General features: G+C 43.9%; 2 protein-coding genes across 2 annotated transcripts; both read right to left on the reverse strand.

The window, feature by feature from the left end:
- Positions 1 to 293: 293 nt before the first annotated feature.
- On the reverse strand, positions 294 to 9,924 carry LOC109480925 (prolow-density lipoprotein receptor-related protein 1-like). The gene is made up of 17 exons (XM_019783308.1): positions 9,913 to 9,924; positions 9,630 to 9,713; positions 9,032 to 9,308; positions 8,295 to 8,385; positions 7,697 to 7,914; positions 7,181 to 7,324; positions 6,868 to 6,985; positions 6,403 to 6,559; positions 5,748 to 5,867; positions 5,107 to 5,241; positions 4,344 to 4,481; positions 3,461 to 3,553; positions 2,913 to 3,182; positions 1,936 to 2,058; positions 1,398 to 1,520; positions 856 to 993; positions 294 to 445 (listed from the first exon to the last, which is right to left on the reverse strand). Exons 2-17 carry the CDS (start codon positions 9,688 to 9,690, stop codon positions 294 to 296), a joined length of 2,358 nt encoding a protein of 785 aa, XP_019638867.1. The 5' UTR covers positions 9,691 to 9,713; positions 9,913 to 9,924.
- A 3,752-nt stretch (positions 9,925 to 13,676) lies between these two features.
- On the reverse strand, positions 13,677 to 16,931 carry LOC109481143 (keratin, type I cytoskeletal 9-like). The gene is made up of 4 exons (XM_019783646.1): positions 15,797 to 16,931; positions 15,152 to 15,325; positions 14,829 to 14,915; positions 13,677 to 14,594 (listed from the first exon to the last, which is right to left on the reverse strand). The coding sequence occupies exons 1-4, from the start codon at positions 16,920 to 16,922 to the stop codon at positions 13,972 to 13,974; spliced, it is 2,010 nt and encodes a 669-aa protein (XP_019639205.1). The 5' UTR covers positions 16,923 to 16,931; the 3' UTR covers positions 13,677 to 13,971.
- Positions 16,932 to 16,937: the final 6 nt, after the last annotated feature.

Raw genomic sequence — 16,937 nt, forward strand, 5'->3', positions numbered from 1 at the left:
ACTATCCATGGTTTTTGAAAGCTCTGACTCATAATGATACAACAAAACCTCTTGTAAAGTGTTTTCTACATTTTGTTAAAAGCTTTCAAAGAAGTGCATTTCTGTCCAAGGCAGTTTGGATAGAAAAGCAATTCAATTAGATAAAAATAATGTAAACCAAGACTTAATTTGCATGACTATAACAATTTAAACATTTCTCTAATATGGCAGGCATAATATGGTAACCAAACAGAGCTGAAAAGCTTTGCTAAATTATAGCATTAAACATTTCTCTTGACTAGGATAATATTGCCCTACGTACCTGAACATCCTGTCCCCTCCCTCCTGCCGTCCCCCCCTGACCCAGGGGGGCAGTGACACACCGCCCCCACCCCAGGGGCAGGCACATCCTCACACCAGGCCTCGTCCACACAGGGGCCGTTCTCTGTGCCACACCCATCCATATCTGTAAAACAATATTTTTAACTGTCAATAGTAAAACATTAATAATGTATAAAGTATGTATTTTGTCTGACCCTTACCTCTTCTCTCATGCCCTTAATGAATGAATTGCGGCAGCTATCAAGCCAATCTATTAGCTTTCATAAATAAAGAATGGTTGAAACAAAAATAATGTCTACTAATAAGTCTTATAAACATATTTTGACAGGCTATATGTGCCTTGGCCAACCCCATAATTTCCAAAGATATCTCCAAGGTAACATTTCAAACTATAAATGCACATGCTGAATCCAGGACTTCTATATCTAAACTGTGCAAACCTGTTGTGTGCTACTACACTATTCTTATCTGACATCATACTAACTAAAAGGCAGTGTCAGTAACATCTCTATTGTATAGGTTATTTTCACCCACCAGTACAAGCCGTTCCGTCCAGCTTGCCGTCCCCTTCCATCCCCGGGGGACAGGTGCACACAGCCCCCACCCCTGGGGCAGGCACGTCGGTACAGGCAGCCTCCAGCACACAGATTCCCTCCAGACAGCCGTCAGTATCTGTACAACAGGCAGGAGGAAATTAGAAACAGAAAACTGAATAAAAGTTAGGCTCGCAAATAGTGGGGAATGGTAGGTTGCAATTTGTCCTTACAAAAAATTAAAGCTTTTTGACCTGGGCATTTTTTTCACCAATTCTGTTTAAAGGTTTATCTTGAACATCGGTTAATGATTTCTGTATAACAGTTATATGGGCACAACACCAGACCAAGAGTCTTACTAGCACCTTGCGAGATGAAAGGATGCCTGCAAATAGGAATTTTAAAGAAAAACGTATTGTAAGAATAAGAGTTAGTGTTCAATTCTGGCATTTGAGTTGGCATCCGGTCCCTCACTTTTTTGCTTTTGCTGTAAAACTGTTACTAACGGTGAAAACTACTCAAGCACTCAGGACTATTCCTCACCTTCACACATCCTGCCATCCCCCTCATATCCAGCTGCACATGTGCAGTAGAAAGACCCAGGCTCGTTATGACAGTGGGCGTGGTCATGGCAGTCTGCAGACCCTGCTAAACACTCATCAACATCTGCAACAGACAAGCAGTCATGCTAACATTTTAAACTGTAACACTATATAATGTTGTATCAATACCTATAGTATACGTAGGTCACAATTGGCTTATGCTTGGGACTGCATTATTACAGTCTTTAACACCTAGCTTAAGTACACAGTGCACTATGAAACACCAAGCTCCAGTGCACAGGGAACCATGTAAAACAAATGGTTGTGAATAAAAGAACCGTATTTATTCAATCATGCATCAACCTGATTAAATTATTTGCGGAAGTGATATGGTAACAACTCGGCAACTAACATATCATGGACACTTCCTGAAAAGTGTTTTAATGTGTTTTTTCTGAATGCATTGGAGATGTGGAGAGGAAATGTATGATATGATGTTGATATCACTGTGTTACAGGTACACATAGTTGACTACTCACCTGCACAGGTGACTCCACTGCCCACAAACCCGTCCCTGCAGGTGCAATGGTATGACCCGTTTGTGTTGGTGCAGATGGCATTATCATCACATAGTAACGGGTCATCAGCACACTCATCAATATCTGTGGAAGATAGTGAGAAGCTTAGATTTTATAATGCCATGAAATTAAAAAATCTCTTCATTGTAGAAACAGATTATTTCTCTATTCAAAGAAATTAACTTCAAGAATGATTATATCTATTGCCAATTTTTAAAGTTAAGATTGGCTATCCAACACATCCTCCTCTGTACTGATTGGCTATCAAACACATCCCCCTTGGTACTGATTGGCTATCCAACATATCTACCTTGTTACTGATTGGCTATACAACACATCCTTCTCTGTACTGATTGGCTATCAAACACATTCCCCTTGGTACTGATTGGCTATCCAACATATCTACCTTGTTACTGATTGGCTATCAAACACATCCCCCTTGGTACTGATTGGCTATATCTACCTTGTTACTGATTGGCTATCCAACACATCCTCCTCTGTACTGATTGGCTATCAAACACATCCCCCTTGGTACTGATTGGCTATATCTACCTTGTTACTGATTGGCTATCCAGCACATCCTTCTCTGTACTGATTGGCTATCAAACACATCCCCCTTGGTACTGATTGGCTATATCTACCTTGTTACTGATTGGCTATCCGACACATCCTCCTCTGTACTGACTGGCTATCAAACACATCCCCCTTGGTACTGATTGGCTGTATCTACCTTGTTACTGATTGGCTACTAGTATACAACACATCTTCCTTGGTGCTGATTGGCCATCCAATACAACCTCTGTGGTGCTGATTCACTATCAAACACATCTTTCTTGTTTCGGATTGGCTATGAAACAAATCCTGCCAATAACTTTTGGATCATACTTTACAGAATAATCCTTTTATAGAAAATTGTACAAATGTAGTTCCAACATTACCTGTACATCCAGTACCATCCTGCGTCCCGTCACCAAAGTAACCAGGCTCACACCGACAGCCGTCGTCACCACAGGTTGCCATGGCAACACACGAGCAGACATCCTCACTGCTGCTGTCCGTCTCGGGGTCAACGCACTGCAGACTACAGCCCACACGGCAGCACTTTTTGTTGCCATGGCAATGATGGTCGGAGGTGCAGTGACACCAACAGGGTCCCGAGTCATCATCATCGTCGTCTTCTGCAGGGCACTGGCCTGGCTTGTCGCTTCCTGTTACCATGGTAACAACAGCTCATGAAACAATGGACACTCATTCATTAATTCATAAATTCATATTATGTTCCTTACACACTTTGTATTTGTTATTTCAACCTATATTTTTTTTGTTTTATGTTCTTGAGCAGAGGATCTTATAAGCACATTTGTGCTTACTATCTAATACTCATAAATCCATGAAACCAATTAATAAAAAAAAACCCCACAGCTCAGCCACCCAAAACAACACTTCCATTTAGAGGTAGTAAGCTGTCAGTGTTGATCTTACTCACCCCTGCACTCACAAATGGGACAGCCCTCATCATCCAGTCTGAAGCCAAGTGGGCAGAACTTTGTGCAGGATGTCAGGGATGGGCAGCGGGGTTCTAGGTAGATGAACAAAATTATTCATTTTTATAATTGCATTTCACATTACATACATTTTTCACATTACTTACTGGCTGTATCCAAGACATCTTCCTTGTCACTGATAGGCTATCCAACACATCCTCCTTGTTACTGATTGGCTATCCAACACATCCTCCTTGTTACTGATTGGTTATCCAACACAACCTACTTGGTACTGATTGGCTGTCCAGCACATCCTCCTTGTTACTGATAGGCTATCCAACACATCCTCCTTGTTACTGATTGGCTATCCAACACATCCTCCTTGTCCCTGATTGGCTATCCAACACATCCTACTTGGTACTGATTGGCTATCCAACACATCGTCCTTATCACTGATTGGCTATCCAGCACATCCTCCTTATCACTGATTGGCTATCCAACACATCGTCCTTATCACTGATTGGCTATCCAACACATATTCCTTGTTACTGATTGGCTATCCAACACAATCCTTCTTGTTACTGATTGGCTATCCAGCACAATTATTCCTTGTTACTGATTGGCTATCTAACACAACCTAGTTGGTACTGATTGACTATCCAACAATAGGTCCTGTACCTTGGCAGCCTGTGCCCTGGGTCCGTCCGTCCCCCACCTAACCCTTGGGACAGATACACACAGCCCCCAAAGTAGCTGACAGGTACAGTATTTGCATTTGTATGCCTGTACTTAGCCTCAGATTTGCTCATGAATGATAGCACATGAATGTACAATAAAGTCTACCCATATCTATCCTAATGATTATTAAAATGCCCAGTTCTGTACCTTGGCATCCTGTCCCCTGTGTCCGTCCGTCCCCCTCCTGTCCCTCAGGACAGATGCACACGGCCCCCAGCCAGAAGTGGTCCTCACAGCGAGCCTCAGACACACACGGGTTCTGGGCACTGCTGCATGGGTCAATATCTGGGGAGGAGAAAAAGTTGGTCTAACTTGTAGTTTAAAGTGATTTTGACGCAGTATCTAAAGATTGGATGGCTTCAAATCCCTAATACATGACATATAAGTAAGCTCAGGCATCAGTGTTGTACCCTCTATTTCCTTATTACTTGACTCAGGTGAAAATGAGTATGTAGCTATAGTAGCTACAGTTAATAACTTCCTCTCAAATGGGACATAAAGCTTGGGGTCCTGTGTTTGAGGAAGGACAGCCACACCTTAAGCGCGTTAAAGAACCCACCACACTTATCAAATAAGAGCAAGGGTCCTTTCTGGTATGAGTAGTTCAAACCTAAGAATCCAGTCTCAGGGTTGACATCTTGAAAAGGTGATAGCCACCTGTTATGTCAAACTTTCCACAACTTTGTTAGATGGGAAATAAATTATTCTTTACATGCTCGGAGTCCAATTTCTCTCGTGTCAACAACACTTATTAATTTTCACAGATATCAATTCCTAGTGCTGTGATTTATTTGTTGCTTTATTTGTTTATTTCTTTATTCTCACCTGGTTCTGCACAGATGTAACCACACTGTTTAGCACTAAGTCACTGGTTGTTTATTTGTTTATTTGTTTGTTTATTTACTCTCACCTGGTTCAGCACAGGTGTGGCCACAGCCGTTGAAGCAGCACTTCCGGTCATGCGAGCAGTGCCCGTCCGTCTGGCACTGGTCACTACATATCGGCCACAGGGTCCTCTGGTCTGGGCAGTCTCCTGGCTTCTCAACTGGTTGGTAAAAAAGACAGGTAAGTACAATTATTATATGTGATAAATAGGGAACAGGCAGCACAGTCTTTTGTCTGAGAAATTCTTAGAATAATGATATAATAATGTAATAATGATATAATAATAATATTTACTATAGATTTAACTAGAAACCAGAGATTTCAGACTTCCAAGAAGTGTTTCAGATTTTTGTGAATGTAAGTGAAACAGTTTGTTTTGTATGATCATGGGAAAATACTGAATCAAATTAACTTACAAAGAATCAATTGTAATACTCATAGTGAAATATGCTCATAGTCATACAACTCCACTATTACATTACTACATTGGTGTTCCATACCTTCCTGAAACCCCACAACACATCGTACTAACCAAGGAATACCACCCTGTCAATCAACTGAACCCAAATCTCCATCTACTCACTTCTAACTCATTAATTTATTAAAAACCCATGATATAATCATGGTCATGTCGGGCACTATTAAACAGACTGTCAATGTTCTCACCTGGTCTACAGGTGCGGTTGTCCTGCTGAAGTTCGTAACCGTCGGCACAGGTACACTGGTACCCAGTGGAGGTAGTCAGGCACAGGTGGGTGCAGTTGTGGTTTCCTTGGATACAGGACACTACACGGTAACAGGAAGAAAAACAAACAAGAAAGGTGTTTAAAAAACAGCCAGGCGATGTTTGGCTAACTATGCAAATTATCTCCATTACACCACTTCCTGAATTCTTTCACATACCACCAACTTACTTCCACCCAGTACAAACTGGGCCACCTTCAGGTGGGACCTCCCCATCAATCAACTGTCAAAATCACCTCCCACCCACCATGCAACTACAGCTATTAGGGCATGTAGAGACATAAACCCACACAAAACAATATTAGCCAATAGAAGCAATAAAAGCTCTTAGGATAGACACACAAACCCACATCTCAGCCACCCAAAGCAATACTTCCATAGTAAACCAGAAGTGAGAACCATATTAGTCAACTGGGATATCATTCATTCATTCATTCATTCATTCATTCATTCATTCATTCATTCATTCATTCATTCATTCATTCATTCATTCACTCACTCACTCACTCACTCACTCATTCATTCATTCATTCATTCATTCATTCATTCATTCATTCATTCATTCATTCATTCATACCTCTGTTGGCAGGTGCGATCTGGTCTGTGCTGTTGTAGACGGTGATCCCAACAGGATTTGTGCTGGTCCTGGCGATTACAGCGAAGACTTCCCTGCCGTTGGACTTCTCCACACAGTGGACCTTACGGCCTGCCCAGTCTGTGTAGTACAGGTAATCCTGAAATACATTAAAGAAATCCTGTAAGTAGGCAGAAATCTAAAGTTTAAAACACTGACCTATGCAAATATTTCTCCTGGATCAATGCTGGCCATTTAGACTTCCAAGCTTAATTTTGTTGGCACTTAAGAGAGAAACCACAGATCTGTCATTATTTAGTTTAATTTGTAGTATGATGCAAAACTAGTATATAGGGTACAGAAGGATCAAATTTCCAATGATCATTGTTGCTTTCATAAGTCTTGACCATTCTCTTCCGAAAGTATTCTGAGAGATAACTGCAATACAGATGAAACATGATGCGTTACCTGGTACATGGCCAGCCCCTTGATGCTGGTTCCAGGTAGAGAGAGAAGTACTGTCCTGTCTCCTCCCTCCAGCGTCACAGACTCGATCTTCCCAGTCACACAGTCTGCCCAGTACAGTCTGAAGGATACATGCCATGCTTTAATGTTATAAGCCCCCTTTCCTTTTAACAGCAGAGGTATTGTTTGTAGTGCTGTGTGTGTGTGTGTGTGTGTGTGTGTGTGTGTGTGTGTGATAATCAAGTGATTTACCGACCTGATGAAACTATTCACAGATGTATGTAGTAAAGATCAGTAAGTGTTTCCATTATCTGACCTGTCATCTACGTAGTCTATGGCCAGTCCCCTTGGGTCCACCAGCCCCCGGTGTGCCAGAGACGTCCGGTCCTGTCCGGTCATGCTGGTCCGTTCGATTTTGCTGCCTATTCCCGGGTAGCCTTGGGAAGCCCAGAACACCAGTCTACATGTACAAACCAGAAATCAGAGATTTTGCACATTCGGAAATTAGATAAACAGGTAGTTTGTGTTAATGAATTACATATAATGGAATGCATTATTACCGATATAGTTGTATGATGAAACTCACTCCATTATTACCCCATGGTTTGTGTTTCATACATTCCAAGTCACCACATAACTGGTCAAAACCCTGTCAATCAAATTAGACTTAAAAACACATAATCTAGACCCCAAATAACTGTAATCATATACCGAAAATCAGAGACTGAATCCGTCAAACCCTCCGTGAGTTACAGCTGAATCGAAAACACTAACTTTCCGCGAAGGGAAATCATCTTCCCCGAAGTAGAGGTAAAATATAGTCATCTCTTACCCTCTCACAGGATGCACAGCAAGTCCAGACGGTGAGCTGAACGCGCCAGTCTGCACCAATACCTTCCGCCTGTTCCCGTCAGCCGTGGCCACCAGGATGCTGTTGTACGAGGCGTCGGACCAGTAGATGTTCCCGGAGAGCCAGTCTACCGCCAGCCCACCCACACGCCCGGACGTTCCCGTCAGGAACACTCGAGTGGGGGACGTCAGGCGACCGGTCTGAGGAACAGGATACATGTTAGATTGATTATTTAGCTCTTTTGTCAAGTTTGTATGTCGAACTCTCCAGTTGCCACTTTCGTCGCGGCAATAAATTCTTTGAAATCTTTTGAAAGGTTGCTGAATGTGTTAATATATTCTAGTTAGGATTATCTGACTCGAGTCTTTTGTTTTAGCAGAGATTATGTATTTACTAGTACTGGGGTGTACTTTTCCTAGTTAATTCTTTCGTTGGCGCTAAACCCTGACAGCGTTAACGTTCTGACTTTGTGGTCCGACTGCTGAAATGCCGAGTAAGATCTTATATATGTTTGAAAAAAGTGCTGGGCTATAATTAGTATAAAATCGGTGCTTTTTTTGTAGAAAACTTTTCTACATACCTCTTCCATGGTGGTCTTGGCGATGTTCTGGGCCACTTCGCTCCACAGCACCACGCTCTGGTTGTGGTTTCCCGTCACCACTCGGATGGACCTATGCAGAATTAGATTCCAATAATGATAAAACAACTTTGATAAAACAACTGAAATCATGACCCCAAGGAAACACCAAGCTCACAACCCCATCGCTTCATTGAAACCAAATTGCGGGCAAGACATTATAATACACGCACACACACAGATACTATGACACACACAAATACTGTGTACTGTGACACACACACACACACACACACACACACACACACAGACACACACACACACACACATCACACACACGCACCACACCACACACACACACCACATCACACACACACACACAAATACTGTGACACACAGACACAGATACACACACAAATACTGTCACACACACACACACACAAATTCTGTGACACACACACACAGATACACACACAAATACTGTCACACACACACACAAGTGACACACACACACATGCACACACACAAACACACATTCATGCACACACACACACACACCAACACACAGAGAGAATTAGAGAGAGAGACAGAGGGAGACGCACACACAGAGACACGCACACGCACGCACACACACACATACATGCATACAGAGAGAAACACACACACACGCACACACACTAACAGACTATCAATTCAAAAACAATACTTCTGGTGACATGGCTAGCGATGGCACTCCTTACCTGGGCGGTGTGAGAGTGAGAAGCTCGGTGGGGTCCGTGTCCGCTCCTGCCGCCCCCGCCGGGAGGGACCGCAGGTACGAGGAGATGACGGTCGGACCGTAGAACCACGGGCCGCCGGAGCCGATCTTCTGTTCCGCCCAGATCAACAGCGCCCCCGGGCGATTTTCTTCCGAACTGCCGCCGCGGCTGTCGGGTTCTTCAGGCGAACTGAAGCTCTCGTCACTGTCAGAGTCTTCATGTGATCTGCTTTCGTCACTGTCGTCTTCGTCACAGAAAACTGTGTGAAAGTTAATATTTTTGGTAAAAAAATAAAGAAAGACAACACAGAGAACAAATTTAATTTGAATGATGTAGATTTGTGAACGTAAACACGATCTCAATTAAAAGCGGCTTGCATTTGAGCTTAAGAATGATTCAAACAAACAAACAAACAAACAAACAAACAAACACATATTAAAAAGAAACCAACAAATCGAAAAAACATTTCATATGGACTAATATGTTTGGTGCTACGCTTGATTGGACTGAATTTCCTTCTCATATTTCTCACGTTTCTATCAAATGCACAAGGTCTTGTTGAAATAAATTCTATCCTTACCTGGCGCTAGTATAAGTAGTACCAGCACAGCAGTGTACACAATGGCGTTCTTGTACCTCATCTTGTCTCTGTTGGCGCGTCAAACTGTGAAATCAACAACAAAAAAAGATAAGTAAACTTGCAGTAATCTAAACGTTAGTTATAAGCTAGAAATGAAGCTAAAAGTGGGCCCTAAAGTACTCATAGTACAATAATTATACAACCTTCCGCTCCGGCATGGTATGGTTTGTTTTGCTAGTTTTTGATACCTGGCGCTGTAGCAGTGAGCGAAAAAGACACCTACCATTTCTGCCTAGAACGGCCTCCAACGCACAGAAACCCTTAGTAGTAAAACCTATCATGAAAGTTCATCTTAGTTACCTAGAAAAACCTGATTCTTTTGCCGCATACAGGAGAATTTGTAACGCGGTAGACTTGTACTGCGCTTTGGGTGCAATATACTATAGCTAATAGTTACATGCAGCGATATCACGACTGAACACAGTGTTGTTAGCTTACAGACGGAGCCTTTGTACTTTTTCTGGGAAAAGCGACGGAGACTGTAAATATTAACATGAAGCTAGTACACCTTATTCTTTCGCCGTACACAGTTACTGTAGAAATTCCGATGCCGTAAAGTTGTACTGCGCCCGGTGTAACATACTGGCTCAGTACGTGCAGCGGCATACTAGTGTATCACAGTTGACCACGGTGTTACCAGCTTACAAAGCTTTTGTACTTTTTCTGGGAAAACCGGAGACTGTGTACACTGTAAACATTAAGTTAAACACGAATGAGGTCAACGTCCGCTTGTTTCCTGTTGAGAGAAAATGTTGCGTGCAAAGAACGTAATGACATTGTCACGACCCAGACGTTACGTGTACCTGGCTGAATATGCAAGTCATGACAACCATTCTACAGACGACAAGGTGTTCTGAAAATATGGTTAGCATACATGTAATAGTATAGGGCAGTTGATTCAGAATCTGAAGGTTCTGGGTCCGAATCCCTGGCAGGTAGCAGTGTGCATGCCCTTAGAAATGCACGTTACACCTGTTTCCTCACTCTACTCAGGTGAAAATGAATAAATAGCTTCGGTTCACTCTCCAAGCAGAGGTTGAATGGGAAGATTGTGACCTTTTTCTATGCCCCGTTTTTTTCTGACAGCCGGCCCATCCAACTTTGGTGGGCGGTTGGATACTGTCGGCCGGCTGGATACTGTCCGCGTGTTGGATACTATCTTTTTTGGCCACCAAAAGATCTGCTTGGAGATTAGCTTCGGTTATGGACGTCCTCTCGGATGTGCAGTAAAGTCAGAGGCCCCGTGTTTGAGGATAGCCACACCTCAAGCACGTTAAGAAAATCCATAACACTTACAAATAGGGTAGGGGCCCTTCCCGGTGTGAGTGGTTCAAACAAACCTTACAGTCTGGTCTCCGGGTTGACATCTTGAAAAGGAGATAGCCACCTGTTATGTTAACCCGTCCTTGTGTTGGGGTGTAGGGGGCTCTGTAAACCCTTCCACAATTGCGATAAATCACACTAAACTCTCAACACGCGATATCACAATGGTAACGTCTTAACATATTAGCTGTAAACATGTCTACCGACTTCATCAATAGTTCTCACGTTACAAGGTCAAAGTCCGCACAGTCTTTGTGCCCGATCCGGTCTATTGTGCACGTATGCAAATGGGTTCAAGGAAAGAAACCCGATACCAAGAAGGAAACGATCGACGAGAAAAACACGTCTGGCGCACTTTATATAATGTGGAAGAGATCGTTAATTAAGGCATTTTAAAACATTGTTTTACACGTTAACACTGTAGATTACGTTTTGAGAGGAGTTATACGTAGATTTTCTCAATATAATCAACACCTAATTCTGTAACCATCCACCTTAAGACTAGGATGACGGATTGGGTGTTGTTCTTAACTGTCTTGGACATGAATTTACAGGGATAATTATGTTCAAAGTTTCACTAAAGCTCATGAGTTCAACATTCATACTTTTATTTTGCAGAGAGAACACTGTCGTACCAAGTCTCAAATCAAAGCAAGAGGGAAAATTTCCTACCGTCATCTGGAAGCATCCTTACACAGGTTCACGTATACGTGTACATGTCTAATTTAAAGGTCACGTCTTTATAATCCTAAATCTACATATAATTTTAAATCCATGTACGGGTGTTTGAGTTTATATACAGCGTATACACCATGCATATCAGAACCTTTCTGCCACATGCAGAAGCTACCTTGACTTTTGAAGGAATTTACTTCCTTGTTATGGCGCAGTCTAAATCCACCTGCTCAAACATGTCTACCTGCCGCCATAATTACCTTAACTGTAGGAAAAAAATGTAGTCCAAAATGGAAGGCGTTAGCTTCTAATACTCTTCAACTTCTCACAGTTTGAGATAAGATAAAAGTAGAAGGAAGCGTCGGTACTTACCGCACGAAGACAGGTGTGTTAGGCGGGCGGTGTGGTCGTCACCCCCGCATAGCTGGGTTTGTTTGTCACATGTGGAGAAGACTAGACGGCCTTTCTTCGCGGGCCGTGACGTGTGTATAAGCGGGTGTCAGGTTTCCACAGGACCAATGGACGACATGGCAGGCTATTGTTCTGGGTGGTATTACATGTCGGAAAGCCCCGATTGAACAGATATAGGACCGGGGAACTGTGTCAGTGTGTGTCTGTCTGTCAGTGTGTGTGTGTGCGTGTGTGTGAGTGGGTGCGTGCGTGGTGTGTTTGTGTGTGTGAATGTATATGTGTGCACGCGTGCGCGTGTATGTATGTGTGCACATGAGTGAATTTGTGTGTGTGTGCGTGTGTGTGCTTGTGTGTGTATGTGTGTATATGTGTATGTGCACGCGCGCGTGTGTGTGTGTCCGTGCGCGTGTGTATGTAGTAGTAGTGGATGGTACTTGAAATGATTGTCAGGTTTCAAAATTTATCCAGCTGCGTATAACCAGCACCATTTTCATTGTGTATCTTATCACCTGGATGTCTAACCTTCATTGGCCTACTTTGTACACTGTTTTGATAGGAAAACAGATAATTCCTCAGTCAATGTTATATGATTGAGTCTTTATTTGTGTCAATGATACGCGGAAGGTAACACTATGGAAGAACGAAGCTGTTTGAAATTTCTGTGCAATAGCGCCATAACGGTTCACCTAATATTTGTTTATTTGAATTTTCCACAAAATGAAAGGGAGGGCAAAACAGGTGCATACGCATCTTTACAAATTGCCCTCCCCATACGTATACAATGAATGTGTGAACACACACGCACAACAAAGTTTACACAGTCAATTACAGCAATATATAGAAATATCATTGATCTGGTTACAAAAGTCCGCTTCCTACTATTACGACTTCGACGTCCAATCGTATTCACCCCCCGTTTAACCTGTGACCACCTAAGGAAGTACAGATATCCCTCAAGGCAGCCTACAGTATTTCTATCTGACGTCTGTAGTCTCTTTTGTTTTCTTTTAGAATTTCAGAGGTTTAGCCACAAGTATTTATTACACTATATATTACAGATTGAATTTTACATCTTTTACTGTATGTGCTATTTTACGTAAATATCAGAAACAGGGCTACGTTTGACGGAAATGCCCGAGGATTGTTTTGCTGGATTTGCGTAGGATATGTAGAAATCAAGTACATTGTGCTCTGATTGAAATATAGACAATTTATCATCATCTATGATATACAACTTTCATAGGTCGTAGGGAGATAAAACTTTTCGCACAATAACTTTAATTCGTCGGAAGATAAAAATCTAAACAATAATTTTGATAGGCCGTAGGAAGATAAAGATTTTACACAATTTGTCAACGTGTATCAATCTCTTGTTATGTCCATGTTGGTGTACATGTATTTACACAGTTCGGGTGAGTGTAACATACCCCGGACCGTCATTAGCCCCACCCTCGCCGCTAGCGTCTGAACCTGCGTAATAAGAGCCACCCTCCTGAGTACCCACCCCCTCCTCCTCCCCCCACCTCCATAACCACCACTCCCTCCCCCTCCTCCAAACCCACCCTCTGCGTTGCTGTACACACCCCTACCACCGACTCCTCCGTTCACGAACGCTTTCCCACCTTCACTGCCATAACACCCATCAGTGCCGCCGAAGTTCACTTTCCCGCTCGCGCCGTCCGTTATCTATGATATACAACTTCCATAGGTCGTATAGGGAGATAAAAATTTTCGCACAATAACTTTAATTCGTCGGAAGATAAAAAAAATCTAAACAATAATTTTCATAGGTCGTAGGAAGATAAAGATTTTACACAATTTATCAACGTGTATCAATCTGTCGTTTCTTGTCATGTCCGTGTTGGTGCCGTATTCACACAGTTCGGGTGAGTGTAACATACCCCGGACCGTCATTAGCCCCACCCTCCCCGCTAGCGTCCGAACCTGCGTTATAAGAGCCACCCCCGCCCGCACAGGCACCCCACTCATCATCTCCCCTACCTCCTCCGGAGTACCCACCCCCTCCTCCTCCCCCACAACTAGCACCATAACTCCCTCCCCCTCCTCCAAACCCACCCTCTGCGTTGTTGTTCACACCCCTACCACCGACTCCTCCGTTCACGAACGCTTTCCCACCCTCACCGCCATAACCCCCATCAGTGCCACCGAAGTGCGTTTTGCCGCTCGCGCCGTCCGTTAAGAGCCCCCCGCCTCCCCCACCGACATGGTCATCATCCCCGTGAGTGGCGCCTTTCCCGTCAGAACCGCCGGTAAAATTGTCTTTACCACCTGAGCTGGACTGTCCAGCTGCTGCTGTTGTACCGTCACTGTTGGGGTTCCTGTTGTCCTTTGTGTAATCCCCTCCCCCTGCTCCCCCGGCCACGAGCAGCGGCGTGTTGTCCCTTTTGGTGACGAAAGTCCCGCCTCCACCACCGACGCCACTGTTAGACTTGTTCTCCAATCCCTCCTGGCCAACAAGTATCTTTAGCACCTCACCTAAGAATCACAATGACAAGAATTTCCCTATATTTTGGTTTGTTTAGTTTTGGAGGCTAACATTCACTTGTTACACCTCATATAACCAGGAAGACTGATTGGAATGGCCTCTGGGTCATACGTAAGCTTGTTTTAAAAAGTGTGAAGGTATCAACCACATAATAAGTTAGTCAAAATGGCTCAGTATGATACAGTAAATTAAAACAGAATTTATGCTTACTACTAGTATCCTACCTTTCTTGAGTTGAAAGGTCCCCCTGACCACCGCACCGCGGCCTCTGGCGGACTTCTTATCGAGCCTACCCCAACCTGCAGCAGACCCTGCGCCGGACAATTTGAAATGATCATTGCCTTGCAACAGATTTTCTCCAGATTAATGAGAAAGAGATGCAGCATGTTATGTCTTTGGGACTCATGTTACATGTACTTCCAATTAGCCTACGGGCAAGAACGCAATAAACGTTCAATTGAGAAGAATGTGACAATACCATAAGCTATCGCTTAGGTCAAAAACAGGTACTGAAACTTGAAGTATGTATTGATAAGTGGCTCCGTACCTGCCGCCTCTATCCTGTACTGCCCGCTGTCCGGCACAGTGAAGTACTGAATCCCGTCCTTCAGCTGCACCAGCCCCTCGTGGTCCTGCCCACCGTAGTGCGTCCCCAGGCTGGTCGGGCCCAGGCGGCCGGTGGTACCGAGGGTTGTGAGACGGGCCGTACGGAAACCTGAGTCTTATGGTACATACGCGAAAAAAAAAACATCAAAACTTGCCCATAGTATATACATAATATTGTTGTGGATATTAGCTTTCTTGACAATGTCAGATTTTAAGCAACAAGCCCTCTGTGTTGTGTCATGGGTAGTGCTGCAAGATTAGATTTTTTTTCAATCAAAGAACAGGGTCAAAAAAGACCGTGCATGCGAAATATGATGTATAATCGCTACTGTGTCAAAGTTGAAGGCCACAGAGACGTAAACAAAAACGTCTGGACATGTATAAAGCATTGTCTGACGTGTTTCGTTGACTTCGAAGGGGGCCCCGTCCTTTACATCGAGCATGTGCAGTCTTAGTTGTGAATCTCCTTATACAGTGTACTACCAAGTATGACATACATGTAAGACTTCCATACAGGTTTAAATATCGCATTCTGTATCTAATTAAAAATGCACGTATCAATTTTTCATTACATTACACATCATACCTTCTTTACTTGTCTTCACATCTCCCAGATGTGGTTTAGCCATAGCTGACGTCTTGTCCTCTTCAAAAGCGATGTAGGCCTTGGCAGGTAAGTCTTCTGTCATGTCGGCGATCTCTAACCCTAACAGTTTCTTCAGTCTACTGTTCACTTCGCCGCTGACCGCCATGATCTCAAACTCCGACCCGTGTTCCACGATGTTCCGCCCGAACTCCGCAGCGCTCTCTAACGCCACAGTCGCTGTCTCGATCTCATCTATAGCGGTGGAGAACTCCTTACTCCGGGTTTGGCTCACCGTGTTTACAGAGTTCAGTAAGTCGGCCTCTTGTTTGTTGACCATCGCTACCAACTGCCTCCTGGTTTCCTCTGCTTTTCTCTTGATGTTTTCGACAGTTTCGGTGACATTTTTCTCCAGCTGTGTCTTCTGTGCGTGCGCCTGTTGGCCGGCATTTTTAAGATCGGTCACCTTCTTCTCGGCTTTCGCAAGAAGAGCGCCTATCTCTCCCTTTGCTTTCCCGGCAGTGTCGGCGAAATACTCGTACTTGTGGTCCTTGTGTGACAGCACTGTGCACAGCTGACAGATAGCCTCGCTGCAGTCGACGCAGAACAGCTTCAGGGTCTCCTGTGAGTGGTGCCTGCACGGCGGCAGGGGGCGAGGCTTGATGTTTACCGCCTCGGATTCGGCTGATCTGAGCTGCTCGACGCCGATCACCTGGTGACCTTTGGTGACCTTTATACGGCGATGAATTGCCACACATTCGTCACACAGAAAGTCGCCACATTCCGTGCAGAATGACTCCGCCCCTGACTTGGCCTCACAGCTGCCGCAGACGAGACTTTCTCCTTCATTAGCGAGCTTCTTGTGGACGTCTACGGTGTCCCTCAGGCTCTCCACGAAGAAATTATCTTTCAGTTCGGCCACACCGCCATCCGGAAGTACAGTCTTGTTGCGACAGGTGGGGCAATCTAGCTCGGTTTTGACCTTCTGTTTCTTGAGAAACTCTTCAAGACACTGCTGGCAGAAGAAATGAAGGCAGGACAGCACCTTGGGCCGGCGGTAAGGCTGCAGACAGATCTGACACTCGAGGAAGTCTTCGGAGAGACGATTCAGAAGTTTCGATTCCGCCATGTTGAATGTTCGAGA

The sequence above is a fragment of the Branchiostoma belcheri genome, unplaced genomic scaffold (genome assembly GCF_001625305.1).
Source record: "Branchiostoma belcheri isolate BF01 breed outbred unplaced genomic scaffold, Haploidv18h27 scaffold109, whole genome shotgun sequence".
NCBI classification, from domain to species: domain Eukaryota; kingdom Metazoa; phylum Chordata; class Leptocardii; order Amphioxiformes; family Branchiostomatidae; genus Branchiostoma; species Branchiostoma belcheri.